A 15,177-nucleotide genomic window follows, 5' to 3' on the forward strand; every position below is an offset into this window, starting at 1 on the left:
GGCTTGAGACCTTCTTATTCACCCTGAAGGTAGCCAAGCTCTGCAGTTCACTGGATCATATAATTTAGTGTTGTCTACATTTATTTATATTCCACTATTAATGACTCTTAAGAGGATGAAAAGGGTATTGGGCTTCCTGAGCTGTTTTTTTTTTTTCTTTTTTAACTTTTCGTAGGTTAGATCTAATCCCTCTTTGTTCAAATAGAGAGAAAAATATCATCTTCATTGCTATAAAAATATCACTAGTGTAAAGATAATTTGAATTTAGAATTCATCACTGAGGACCCAGCATTTTATACTGTATTCTCTGAGACAGTTCTTCCCTTTTACATACGGGAGAAGAATGGTAAATTACAAACAGCCATGAATTTAGATTTGGTATAGATTTGCTTTTCATAGTTGTACTTCTAACAGATATTGACATTAGTTTCATATTGTAATATTGATTTTAAATGCTGTGATACTCTGACAGTGCTTATGTACCTTTTGAGTTTTTCAGTCTTGTTTGAAAATTGGTTTTATTTGTAACCATGATTTGAATACCAGAGTAACAATTCCAGCATTATAAGTTTTAGATTATCTGTCTGCTACTTAAAGATGCAAGACCTAATACCCTGGAATAAACTCAGCAGTAAGGTGTCAGAAAATGACACCAGTGTGAGAGTGAATCCCAAATTTCCTTAGTTTAGCTGTTAATAGGACTATTACTTAGGAAGCTTAATAATTTTGATGGTGACAATAGTCCATTTTATTCCCTCAACCACTTATGATCTGGGATTTGTGATGTGTTTTTAAAAGTGTTTTTGGTCTTACGTGTTAATTGTTGCACTTCACTGCAGAGGTTGCCTGTGGTTCCTTTTCAAGATTTTTGTCTAGTGCTTTTAGTTAATTTTGTCTGTTTGGGCCATAATATCTGTTAATATTGTCTGGCAGCAGATGGATGGCTGCCATCCATTATTGTCTCTATTTCTTGTGCAGGCAGGACTTAAATGTTAGGTGGTGAGAAGGATCTATTCCTTTTCTAATCAGAGTGCTCCCCATCTCCAGTGCCCTAAACTATTTATGAGATCTGGACTGTCTGCGTTGAAGATTACTGAATGGTGTTTCTAGCTGAGGAGATTATTTTAGCTTTGAATAAGATGCATATTGAAAGGGATGAAAAGTGTGAAATGTTTTGAGTGCTCTAAATGCTGGTAAAGCATCAATTCTAGATCTGTCTGTTAACAAAAGTTGCGGGTTCTTGTGTGCAGAGCAATATTGTGCAGGTAGCTTTTCTGCTTTATAGTTACTGTAAGTGTTCACAGCTTTTCAGCCTCATTATGAACCAATATGTGTGTGTGTGCATGTGGTGAGATGTTAATGTCACTTTCCAGGTGCTGCTTTTGCTGACTGACAAAAAATATAAGTTTCACAGCTTTTTTATTTAAAGCTGTTTTGGATGAGCTTACTTAACACATGGCAGCAGAAGCAATGAGGTTTCCCAAGCAGGTTGCAGTTCAGAAAAGAGTTATCTAATATAGGAGGAGAACCCCTTCAAAGCAGACATTGCATATGTTGTCAGATTCTCAGAAATTTCCTACTATAGGGGCTTTTAAAACAAAACAAAACAAAAAAATTAAGGTGGTTGTCAAAGTCATCTGTTTGCTAAAAGACTGTGTTGGTTTTTTGAGAGCTAGCTTGTGTTCATACGCCTTGTTGAGATCTGTACAAGTGAAACATTGATGTATTGCTGAAGTCAGGAAAAACAGAGGTGCTTTATGAAATTCCTCAGAGAGTGTGCCAAGAAGACTTCTGCTTGAGGTGGGATGCCTTTGAAAATTCAGTCAGAAGGCTCTGTATTCCTAGTCTCATTTGGAGTTATGTGTAAGTATGTTAAAAGAATAGCTGTTTTTCATGGAAGACATGGATGAATGTGGCTGAAGTATTTTAAGGAAGACAAAACTATTTTGCTGGCATGTTCAACTGGCAAATAAGAAGAAACAGTTATGCTTGTTATAAATGAAATAATTACAAAAACCACAATACATGTGTATGTAAATACCCCTCATGATGATACAGGCTGGGTCTGGTGGGGACAAGTAGCAGATCTGGGACAAGGCCCAGGCAGTAAAATAGGAGTCAGCTGCAGCAGTATGAGACAGACATGATCCTGAGAGCCAGGGTAGGATACGAACTATCCCCTCTGCTCAGAGCCTGCCAGAACCCATCTGGGTACTGCCTCCCTTTTGAGTCCCTGATACAGGAATGATACTGGTGGGAAATGATGGGAAGCCACAAGAAATGCAGGAGAGGCTGCAGGACCAGGCCTGCTTCAGCTAAGAGGAGGGATGGCTTCCATGTCAACTGCCCATGGGATAGGGGAGATGCAGCCAGGCTCTTCACAATAGTGTGTGTGGGAGGGAGGGTTAGAGGAAGCTGAGGCTTGCTGAAACAGGGGAAAATGAAACTGACTGTAAGGAAGAAACATTTTTCCTGCAAGGACAGTCCATTGCTGGCATTGGAGCCCAGACAAGCTGTTGCCATCACCATTCTTGCAGGTTATCAAACCCCAACTAGATTAGGCCCTGATAAACCTGGTCTTAGCTCAAAGCTGGCTGTGTTTTGGGCAGGGTTGGAGTGGGGACCTCCTGTGGTCTCTTCCTGAGTTATCCTGTTATCCTTTATGTGGTAGAAAAACGTGTGTGTGTGTGTAGTCTAGGTTCCATGTGGCACACAGGTTTGTTTTGAAACATTAACCATAGTATACAGATGCATCAATAGTTTGAGCTTTTGTTCAAGTCAGCGTTAAATTACGGAAATATGATGTATAATGCTCATATAAAAGAAACCATTAAAATAATATTTATAATAGTAATAATAATAGTAATAATAATTGTTTCCTTTCTGCCTACATATACAAGAAATCAAACGATTATTCATCTGGACTTGGGTAAGAAATAGCAAACCAAATTGAAATCTGAATACTCACACTTTCACAATTTCTTGCTGCATATCTTTTCCTGAGTGGAATTTGGCATGTGTGTTTAGTTCTTGCTCTAGGATGATAGTCTGCCCTTTGATAGTGTTTTAAAGTAGCAGAAAAAAATTCTTAAACTTTCAGCTTTATGTTGCTTAAGAAATATATGGATACATTATTTTTTTTCTTCTTTACAGACAGGAAGGTAGTTTAACCTTCAGCAAAGAGTTAATTGCAGTAGTAATCAACCTCTGATTTCTCTGCTGTGGAGACAGATTCATCCATCAAGTCCTATGTGCAAAAAAGCTAAGAGTGCTTACAGGACACTTTCCCAAATATGTTTGATTACCAGAGCACAGCTGCTGTTCTGGGTAATTAATGTGAGACTGTAATATCATTCAAATGGGTGCTGTCTTTATTTCCAAGGTCGGATAACCTCTCTTGCTTATATTGTCTTCTGTCTATGGCATTTTATGTAGATTATTGATTTTTGTTTGCTTGCAGGAAATAAAGAGCTTTTTGCAGATCAGATGGGAAAGATCAGGCAGGCCTTGTATTTGTTTGAGGAAAGAGCGACCAAGAATAAAATAAGCAGGGTTTAATAGTCTTCCAGCTGTCATGTATAAGCAGGGGTTTAGTAACTTCTTCACGGGTGTTCATTAAATCACTCTCTCAAGACTGATTGTTAAACAGTAAAATAAATGTTCTTGAGTCAGAAGCTTACTTTTCATTGAAGGTTACTGGGACTGAGATGACCTGAGGCCATTCATTCAGATCAGATTTCTAAGTCAACTTACTTTGAAACAAGTAAGATTTTTTTAAGATTTCAAAATAAATAATAAGTTATTGTTTTCAAAGTTGAAAGCTGAAATTTAATTTATAGGAGGAAAGGCAAACAGAAGGGTGTTTTTCAGTAAAAAGCTTTTAGTAAAGCTTAACATTTCCTCCTCATACCTTCAAAATATGCAACTTGAACGTTTTGGAATATCAGTAGTTGAAACCAAGCTGAGAGAGTCCGTTAAACGAGAAAAATTTTACACATGGAACTTTGGAAGCTGTAACTTTGTCGAAGGAAAATTATGGATCTCCCAGGTGTTTTTAGCCATATTTTGTGTGGTTTGTAATCTCTCTAAGACATGTCAACGATGCCATCTGTCCACAAAACTCATTATGTTGCAAGCGTGTACTAAGACTTCTAAAACAGGATAACTTATTTTCAGCAATTATCAGTACTTTTATTATAATAAAAACTGTGGCATTTGATACCTTATTTGACTTGAGTAATCTTCATGTAGCCAATTTTTTTGCCTTCTTTTCTAAAAACATAATTAAGTTAAAGATGGATCAGGATACATGTGATAAAACTTAAGAAAGTTGATCCTTTGTTTATCTGTAACTTGATTTGTTTTGACTAGCACTACCCTTTTTCTGAGGGTGACCAATGACAAGTCAGGGGCTAGTTGAATGCAAGAAATTTATATAGATTTTTAAATCAACCCTCTACTTTAGCCTAGTTCTCTCCATGTGGAGAAGAGTGGAAATTTTATAATTTACTTAATTGACTGCAGGTCATGTTAAAGAACCTTCCCAGCCTGACCATTCACGAGACTCTGACAGTCACATTTCCACCACCAGGGCCTGTCACAGCTGGGATGGAGGCCACCACCCTTCATGGTGGCCATTCCAGGGACCTGATTCGTACACACTCTTACAGGGCCAGCCCAGGTTTCCTAGCTGGTGACCCCAGGTTTCCCACAGCAGAGGCTTGGATGTCTCTTTCCATAAAGGCATTTATTCATGGTGCCATAACACAGAAACAGCTCAAGCTCTGAGCCTCTGAGGAGGGGGCCTGGAGAAAGGAGGCCCCAGCTCTTGTCCCCTCACAGTCCAAGTGTGCCAAAGTCTCACTTCCCCTCCTGAGTCATTGACTCCGGCTGTGTCTCAGTATCCATCTTGTCCATCCATCTGGCCAGCATCTTTGTGTCCTGTGTTTTGCAGAGTTGGCACTTCTGGCCTCTTGCCTGGGACTCCTGCCACCCAGAGCTCAATCTGCAGCTCACACTGCAGGGTACAAACTAAGCTACCTGCGCTGAATGTATTCCTGTGCTCTAATCCTCCTTGGGAAGGACTTTTCAAAGAGTTCTTGCACCTTGGCATCCTCACCCTTTTTCTGGGCTAAAAGTGGAAAGCTATTGTTGTTCTTGCTTTCTTGCTATATGCTGTGTGGGGGGAAGAGTGTTTAGTTCTGGTGCACACCAGTATATACACGTGTATTCTGCCCATTCTTTCCTAATACCTTGGAAGTCTTAGCTGGAAAAGACTTTATCTTGTCACTGAAACCTTATTAACTCACTTTCATTAGCTGAGAAAAACAAACTGGCTTTTTGCATAGTTATTTCGAAAAGGGATTATTAGTTTGTGTACAGCATCCTTGTTGGTCCACCTAATATGATTTATTAGCTATTACTTTACAACTGTAATTTTGTTTAAGGACTCCTGTGTTTAAAGGGCTAAAATGTTAGATGTAATAAAAGGAAGGAGTGTTCACTGAGCTGGAAGCTGCACCCTCTGTATTTCCTGTGTAAGTTTAGTGTGACTCATACCTTGGCTTGCCTGCCTATCAACTTTTCTGATAGAGAGCAACTGAATTTGCTGTTGCTTTCTCCTCTCAGGAAGTTATTCCTACTGCTCTTCTGCACAGAGCTCATTTAGTCAGCAAAGTGCCACCTGAGCCTCTCTGCCTCAGTTTACTAGATTTGGTCCAAGTTCTATTTCACATTCACATTAATTTTTTTAGTTGGCTATTGACACATGCTTTTATAAATCCTTCAAGTTAGCAGTCTTTCAATAGGTACCTTTTCTTTTAGTACTTGTCAGTAAGTCACAAGTTAGAGCTGTATTTTATTTATGTGGCTTGATTATGTGGATATGTGGCTTGATTTTGGTAGCTAAAAGGATGTGACATGTCCTCTTTATGACACTGCATCTTAAACACATAGGACAAGGTTCCAAGTAGCTGAAGGTGTTTTATAAAAAGAAAACCTTATGAGCTAGATATGCCTGTTTCTGTTCTCTGCATATTTTTTATTATTGGCAGACTTCTCTAGTAACCATATGACCTTTTGAGATTTTTTACTCAGTTAGCAAGGCTGAGATGCCCCAGTAGTCTCAATGCAGTCATGGTTACGGATATTAGAAATGTCTTCACCATGTTTAGGAAGGAAGCCATCTTAAACTGATTATAGGTAGATTCCAGGAAGATAACTGTGTTGTATCTAGGAAGAAGAAGAGAAAGGACCTGTTTCTTCTCTACGAAGGAGAAACAGGTGCTGCAGATGTTCTGCAGCCTGAGAGTAGAACTTTAATTTTTGCTGATTTTTTAAAAGTGCATAGGGTGACTAGTTCACCTGAAGATGTCATAGTGAAGAAGTATTGAATGCATAACTCTCATGTATCTGAGCAGCTGCAGACTCCTGTTACAGGACTAAATCTGCTATTTTACATTGCAGCAGCTTTCCTTTGCTCCAAGTTAGTGATCTGTGGGGAAAGTGCTGGAGCACTTTCAATAAGTGCTTTCAATAATAATTTCACTAAGGTGAAATATTTCTGCCATCTCTGCCATGGTTCAGTTCCTGGCAAAAATCAACTTTTCTAATATGACAGCATCATTGTAATGCCACTGCAGTGGCAGGTATCTCCAAGGGGTTATTTGGAAATTATACTTCCATGAAGAATTTGTCCATGCAAGGGGGAAGTGCAGTCCCCAAGGGTGTTGTTGTTGGTTGCTCCTGTTGGAGATCATTTGCATGGGAGATGCTGTTGTGCTATCTATTACCTGACTGCAGAGCTGAGTCAAATGTTTGTCTGCTGGGAAGGAAGGGTGCATTTTGTTGCTTCTGTTTATTAACTCCAGTTTTTTTACTGGGAGTAATGTCAAATGTAAACATTTTGTTGTTTTTTTTTAATTTCTTTTCAGCTGTGATAGACAGAATGTCAGCAGAATAAGTGACCTACTCTCCAAAACTTGCCATGAACCATTTGGTTGGACCACCTGAGGGGGAGATCTGTGAAGAGCCAGCAAACAGAGCAGTGAGTGAGTCAGTGGAAGCTGACCTGGAGCACTCAGAGGTGGAAGAGGAACAGAGGTATGCGGTTCGCTACCCAAGGCACATCAACAGCAGCCACGTGGGCCTGTCTGGGCAGGAGGAGGAAGGCATGTTAGCTCGGTCAGCCAGCACTGAGAGTGGTTTCCACAATCACACAGATACTGCAGAAGGAGATGTGATCGCCACAGTGGAGGACAGCTACGATGCTGAGAGAGTGCAGGAAAATGAGGATGAGAGTGCATATGCAGTGCAGTACAGGCCTGAGTCTGAGGAGTACACAGAGAATGCCGAGGCTGAGCATGGCGAGGCCATTCATAACCGAACATTGCCCAATCACTTACATTTCCATTCCATCGAGCACGAGGAAGCCATGAATGCAGCCTACTCGGGTTATGTCTACACACATCGCCTCTTCCACCGAGGAGAGGATGAACAGTATGCCGAGGCTTACGCTGACTATGGGCTGCAGGAGCATGTGTATGAGGAAATAGGAGACACACCAGATCTTGATGTTAGAGAGGGCATCCAGCAATATGAGCGGGAGAGGGAGGAAGCTGACAATTACCGCAAGGAGGCACTTGGTGCCCGCCTTCACCATTATGATGAACGGTCTGATGGAGAGTCTGACAGCCCTGAAAAAGAAGCAGAGTTTGCACCCTACCCAAGAATGGATAGTTACGAACAAGAGGAGGACATAGATCAGATTGTAGCAGAGGTGAAGCAGAGCATGAGCTCCCAGAGCTTAGATAAGGCAGCTGAAGACATGCCAGAGTCAGAGCAGAGTTTGGAGCATGGCCAGGCTCTTGTCAGCGGTGGGCATGAAAGTAATGGCCAGCTAACATCTGGTTCTCGAGTTACATCTGGCTCGGGAGAATCTGTACAGAGGTACAGCAAGGAAAAAAGAGATGCAATTTCACTGGCCATCAAGGATATTAAAGAAGCTATTGAGGAAGTGAAGACGAGGACCATCCGTTCTCCTTATACCCCTGATGAACCTAAGGAGCCTATCTGGGTGATGCGGCAGGACATCAGTCCATCCAGGGATTCTGATGACCAGAGGCCACTAGATGGGGATGTGAGTACACAAAGCTTTCACCTCTCAGGTTATATGTGTCTAATTCTTTTAACTGTGACATGCATGGCAGTGAGGGAGGGTGCATTATATTCTTGTTCTGTGTCTTATTCTTGAAAAAGTGCTTTGTTTTAAATTTGTACCATAGAGAGCATAAGAGAAGTAAACATGCATTATCAAGTAGCCAGATTTTTCTTCATTTAACTCTGCTGGCACTTCAGGTATGATGTATAAGAATTTGTCACATGAAGCTCTTTATGTGTCTTTTCTGAAACAAATGCTGTTATATTTTTTGACTGCCATAATATAACTTAGGATAGCAACCAAACAGTTTTCTACTGTCTTTGTATGCTTCTGTTAACTCTTAAGTTTCTAGGTTTCATGTTCTGTTATGTAACAGTCCCAACAGTTCTGTCAGAAATCTGGCAATATTCTTTATGATGATAGCATAGTCAGATTCATATTCTAGAAAACTTGCATGTCAACTCGAAGTCTCTGGAACTCAGTGTATTACAGACCTCAGTGTATTACATTATCAATGTAAAGAGGTATTTAAAGCAACCTGAGTATTGAAGGCAGTTGTTCAGATTTAAGCTTTAGCATTTTTGAAATTGTGTACTTTTGGCATGAGGTTTAATTTGGATCAGCGTTGTCTACCAGATTGTGGTTCCAGCTGTCTTTAAGTTAATAGTTACAAGTTTTATGAGTTTTCTGCATTATTTTATAAAATAAACTCATAAGCAACTGTTGAATGGGTTAAATTTATGCCTGACATGAAAAGAGCTGGTAGGCTTAATACACTGACCAAAAAGTCTATTACATGTTCCTATGTTATACTTCAAGGGCAAGTACCTGCAAACATTGCTCCGTTCGTCTATATTGCTGTGGAATAGGTTTTGTGATCTTTTGTTTGGGTTAGGTTCTTGTGGGGTTTTTTTGGGTTTTTTTTGGGGTGGGGTGGGAGGAGGGTTTGGGTTTTTGTTTGTTTTTAGGTTTTCTTTTTGTTGTTTTGGGGGTTTTTTTGTTTGGGTTTTTTGAAGAACAACAGAAGTAGAACTTCTTGTGTGTTATTTTGGTATTTTAGAATGAATTATTGTCACATTTTAGGAATACATGGGAACTATTCAAGACACTTCAGTTAATGCAAAGGGAATTCAGATGGTGAAAAAAGATCACATGCCAGATATATGTATAAGAGGCTTCTGATTTTTTATCTCTCTTCAAAATGAGGAAGGCTAGTATTCCACAGATAGGAAGAGATTTCTGGAGCATGGTGTTTAGGGTGCTGTAAAAACATGCAAACCGATTGATACATACAGCTTCCAGATTTTTTTTCCTGCAAAACTGTTAGAAACACAGTGATGAGGGTGTTGTAGGGTTTTTTCTTGATTCTTAATAGAAAATCTAATTGAATCTTTAAGAAAGCCCAAACAAACAACTATATTGCAAAATTTATTTCTACAAATATTTTAAAAGTTATATCTGTTACAGAGTTGATTTGCAGTCATATGGGGAAAGAAATCTTCCTGGATTATTTTGTGTGGAATCATTTTTAACTTAACTTTAGAAGTTTACAAAACTAAAATTATTTCTGTCCTCATTTTCAAATAGATCACATTATCTTTTCTACACATTTTATTTACCGTATTGTCTGAAAATGCTGTTACTGCTTGGAAGATCAAAGAACTTCCTGTTGGTTCTTAACTGATTGTAACAGAGTGCCGTGATGGTCTTGGTGATATTAGGCTGTGGATCCTGAGAGCATCAAGTTCTTCTGGAGGTGCTTCACCTGCTTTCCAAAACCCAGGTGCATCTTGCAGAATTGAACTTTTTTGAGATGTGCTGATATGACTCAGCCTGGTATGCTCACATACTGAGCAAAACAGTGTTTTTATTGGACTCTGCATACATTAGATATTGAAGTACAAAGAGGTTCCCATTTTGCACCAAAAATTTGATCCCTCATTCAGTATTTTTTGTACCATGTCAGATAAGAACCTGACTGAAATTTTCAGGGCTGGCTGAAATCAAAACAGTGATTTATAATTACAGTTGTTATAGCTCAGCAAAGAGAGAAGTGATGGTTGGAGATGCACAATAAATCTGTGTTCTCGGAAGGAAGAAGTAAATTACACAAATAATTTAGATGATCTATAGCAGATTGAGGAGAAGACTTGTAGAAGGGACTTGGGACTGACTAGGAATTTTGTTTTTCCCGAAGAGATATATATTTGCTTTACTGGATTCTTTAATTTAGATGGCAACTCAAAAATTGTCTGATTCTTTAAAGCAGCATTCCTAGAATTGCTTAGCTGTAAATTGGGCAAAAATAGCTTGTGTTGACTAAGTGACCATAAGTGGTCATTGTAATAAAAATGTAATTGGACCCCATTCATCTAATTGTAAATTGTTCTTCTGTCTTCCTCAAGAAAAAAACACAATCTCAGATGGGGGCTTTTCAGTGTAACCGGTATATGCCAGAAATGTTTTTCAGTCTGATTTGTAGTATTGGCCTGGAAATGTGAGTGTTTTTACCTTCAGGCAGACACCATTTTCTTGCCCCAGAAGTATCAAATTGCTAGAGCTAAATAATGCAAATTGGATGCTTTTTTTGCCTTCAATTATTTTGCAGGTCTACTTTGAAAACTACCCTCAAATTATGTTAAACAGTTTTCTTTAAGAGATAGAACTTACCTGAAAATATTTCTAATAATATTGCCTTCTGAATTATGTGGTACATAAGACTTCTTTAGACACAAACAACAGAGCTAGAAGCTGTCCACTGGAGACCAGTGAAGCAAGAAGAATGATTTGTGGTTGAGGCTCATTAAATACAAGTCTCCTTTGCATTTTTTCCCAAGAAAGTGACTATTACTCCGCAGTGCTAAGCATTTGAATAATGCATTCACAGCAGAATGTTTGGTAGGATGCCATTTAGAAGTGTCCAGAGAGTATTTTAAGAAGCTAATAATTTAGAAGTGTTTAGCTGGCCTGCAGCTAGGTATAGTTTGGGACTGCTAGGAAAGACATGCAATGACTCTGACAGTAAGAAAGGTACAGATCGCTGTATCTGTGTGGATTGATTCCAGTTTTATTCACAGATTAATCTACCAGGATTATCAGTCATTCCTTGACATTTCTTTTCAAAAGAAGTGTTTGGTAAGGTGTATGAGAAAAGTAAATTGCTCACTGCCCATGGACAATTCTGCTGCAATAAACTCTGGTAGTCCTGTGGTGTAGGAGGCAGGTAGCAGACTTCTGTGAATAAATAAATAGTTTAAAGAGGTACCTGTTTAATATTTAACAATGGAGAGTATTAGCTGCTGTGTACTTTGTGCACCCTGGTTTAATGATGCATGTTTTCACTTGAATCAGAGGTGGTCTGGCCAGTGAGTTTGTGGGGAAGGTGTTGTACTTGTGTATTTGGTAAAAGCTGAAAAATTCTCAGTGTCTTTTGAATAAAGGCAGTAAGAGTATTTTTAACATTTGCCACACAAATGAGATCTGTACAATTGGCACATATTTCCAAAGTCTGTTTATCAGAAACCTTTTGAACCAAAGCAGACCATCATTTGGATATGGCTTCATGAAGATCTCTTTTTCAAATACAATAGCAGTTACAGCTGCACAGCTGCAAGGAATGTGGCATCAGGAAACTGACCCTTGATGGAAAAGACTGTGGGACTGCATTGTTGCTTCTTGTGGAACAAGACTGTGGTTTTTGAGTGTGAAATGGAGAGATTTTGTTCACTCATAAAATCAGGAAGTCATAGAATGGTTTGTTGTGGAAGGGACCTTAAAGATAATCTAGTTCCAGCCTCCCACTAGACCAGGTTGTTCACAGCCCCATCTAGTCTGGCATTGAACACTTCCAGGGATGAGGAAGCCACATCTTCTGTGGGCAATCTGTTCCAGTGCCTTACCATCTTCACAATAAAGAATTTCTTCCTATTATCTAATCTTTACCTGCCCTCTATCAGTTTGAAGCCATTCCCCTTGTCCTGGCACTACATACTCTTGCATGTAATCTCTCTCCAGCTTTCATTTGGGCAGCCTTCAGGCACTGGAAGGCTGCACTTAGGTTACCCAAGGCCTTCTCTTTTCCAGACTGAACAATCCCAATTCTCTCAGCCTTTTCATCATAATGAAATATGATGAAAAGTTAGTAGCTGGAGCTATGAAAAAGGTTAAGCATGAACCTTGTAGTAACACCTGTGCCTGAGAGTAGTGGAGTAAGGGACCCTTTAGGAAAATACATTTTAGATGCACACAGTTATCTCGCTGGAAGGGTAGGCCCATATCCCATTTAGGTAGCTCTTGCCCACTATTCTTGTCAGATTCTCCACTGGAAACCTGCTGTGAATGTGCCTAGCCAAGCACAGAAATTGTGGTCTTTAAAGGTCTTAATAGAAGATATGCAGTGCATGGATCTGGATTTGAGGATAAATGTTCATCCACATGTTCAAGTGGAAAGGATTTCAGTTTTGTGTAGTAGATAATTCAAAATGCAATTAAATATTCTGGTGTTTAAAGTGTATGGAAAAAAAGTATCTTTGTTACAGAGCTTTGAGAAGAGTGGCTTACTTAGTTGCGGATGTTGTGGATGTAAAAAAACGTACAGAGAAAAGCACTTAAAGGCTCAAAAAGTCAGATACAATTTCTTGGTCTGTGAATTAAATAGAGTGGAAGCAGCCTGAATGCTTCAACTCTGCCATAATCAGAAGAAAACAGTGGTTTGGAAGTTGAAATAACCAATTTGAGAACCAATTACCATGACTTTTTTCTGAGTTCTGTTCAGTTATCCACAGGGTTAAAGATCTGAAAACCAAGTTTTGTTCATGTTGTCCTGTCACTGGTGTTTATAATCTCTGTTCCTTTGCAGACATTTGAAGTGGTGAAATGTTAGAATAAACCCTAACACATAGTAAAATCACATATATGGGTGGTTTGGATTTGTGAAGTAGAAATTCAGAACTGAAGACAAATCTGCCAGGTGGAGCAGAACTGAGCTGCATTGTTGTGCTTCTCTGTTGTTTTTGATTATGTATATTTCATTTCAACCCTTGCCTTCTCAGTTGCAGGATTTTCTCAATTTGGATACCTCAGTGTTTTCATGGAGATGAATTTGCCTCACTTCTTCCACAGCAGGAGTAATGTATTATTAAAAGGCAATGGAGAAGTCTTTTAAATAATTAAGCAGGCTTCAGTAATAAATGAACTGAGGAGAAAAAGTGAAAGGAAACAATTGAAATAAAGATGAATTTTTATTGAGAGTATATTGTTGAGTTTTTTTCTGAGTTGGTCTTTTAAAACTGTTGGTTGAGCACACAAACTGTAGGTCAGCTTTCCATCATTTATGAGAGACCCAGACTTCAGTTTATGCAGGGCAAAAAGCCCCAAATCCCCCAAGCAAAAATCACTGAAGAACCAAAGCAAACTAAAACACCAAGCATTTTATTCATCAGTCACACAGAAGAAGACTTCAATTTAGCAATTGGTCTGTTTGGAGACAAACACTCCCAGATTTACTGGCCAATAAACTCCCAGAGTTGCTTGGTTTTAAACATGGTGAGCATTGGATACATAACCCCTTGAATATTGTTTTGTTTGATTATATTTTTAAATTATTGAAAGATTAAAATAACTTGATTTTTCTGTGTTGGAAACTAAAACAGTACTTGCTATAGTTAAAATCTTCTGAACACGCAGGAGGAATCCACAGTGATTTTTTTCAGACTCACACATAAAACTGCACTGGAAGTCAAAGTGAAACTATGGCTAAGGAAGTCCATACTCAAAGAAGCAGCCAGCACTGAGTCAGGTCTCTGAAGTGGGATTATTTTTTGTTGTCCTGATGGTGGTAAGTGACAGGAGGCTCTGTCTTTTCAGAACATCATCACCTGGATCAGGGGAAATTCCACAAACCATGACTTCCCAAACGGCATTTGTTCTTAGATACAGTTGGTCTGTGATCCTATGTGATTGCTCCAGCATGTCTGATCCCTTGCTATTGTTTACCTTAAGCCATGTACAAAACACCTCCTTTGTTAAATGTGTAATAAGACTGTTGTATGTGGTGTTATCTGCATAGGCAGGAATGATTTCTGTTGACTACCAGCAAGTGTCTTAGCCATAAGCAAATTGGTCATTTCTGTGGCAGCAACTGCATGGGTCAGGTGTTGGGTCAGTCAGCAGAGGCCTGGCCCAACAGCTGCCTGTTGACAGAGCCCCTCACTTCAGATGCTAACTACCCAGGGTGGTAATTGAATTGATTAATGGTGCTTACCAGTTGTCTTGGGCACAGGAGGAGCCTTTTGGGGAAATCTCTTTAGGCTGCCTGAAATGCTTCTGTGGAGAGGTGCTGTAACAATCAGATGTGTTGTTCTGAAGGAGCGGTTCAGCCAATAACCTTCTCTCAGGTCATCTTGTCCTATCATGTATGCACAAACTGACAGGGGGCAGGTCCTGGACCACCCAGCAAACTGATAGGTAAGTGCACGGGGTATGTGCAGAGGCAGTTATACCAGAACTACAGTACATAGTTAAAGCCATATGTCAAAATTATAAGTTGAATTGCATAGATTGTGCCACAGTATGCAGGTATGTGTAAAGTGCTAAGTTGGTACCATTTTTATCAAGCCCACCATTTTTAGCACTGTACTTAAAACAAATTTTCAACAAAGACAACCAATAATCATTAGCTTTTAGCTTAATTCTTTACGGGTATTTATGCCGTATGGTCTCAGTCTGTATTTTAGTGAACAGAATTTGAGCTGTACAAATGACAGAGGACACTGCCATCACATAGTTGGCCTAAAACCTTGGGGATTTACTGCCATAGTTGTCCTGATAAAGGCGGTTCTTGTGATAGAATGCATCTGGCTATACTTGTGTATTGAACCTGAAGAATCCATAGTGCTTTGACCTTTTCTAATACTGTGTGGGTTCTTTTCAGTGCACTGTCTCTAAAATAAATAAAATTTAAACCCTTGCTTTATCCGATTGTCTCCTGAGCTAATAATGTACAAGGAGACTTTGCCATA

The 15,177-nt window shown here is 39.3% G+C and overlaps 1 protein-coding gene across 4 annotated transcripts in view; it reads left to right on the forward strand.

The window, feature by feature from the left end:
• Nucleotides 1-15,177, forward strand: part of APBA1 (amyloid beta precursor protein binding family A member 1) — an 81,593-nt gene that overhangs the window by 30,873 nt on the left and 35,543 nt on the right. For all 4 annotated transcript variants that reach the window (XM_064405103.1, XM_064405105.1, XM_064405106.1 and 1 more), the window contains exon 2: nucleotides 6,933-8,137. In XM_064405103.1, the coding sequence (XP_064261173.1) occupies nucleotides 6,986-8,137 (1,152 nt within the window). In that variant the 5' untranslated portion in view covers nucleotides 6,933-6,985. The remainder of the gene's footprint in view (nucleotides 1-6,932; nucleotides 8,138-15,177) is intronic.

Source organism: Passer domesticus, chromosome Z, assembly GCF_036417665.1.
Source record: "Passer domesticus isolate bPasDom1 chromosome Z, bPasDom1.hap1, whole genome shotgun sequence".
NCBI lineage: Eukaryota > Metazoa > Chordata > Aves > Passeriformes > Passeridae > Passer > Passer domesticus.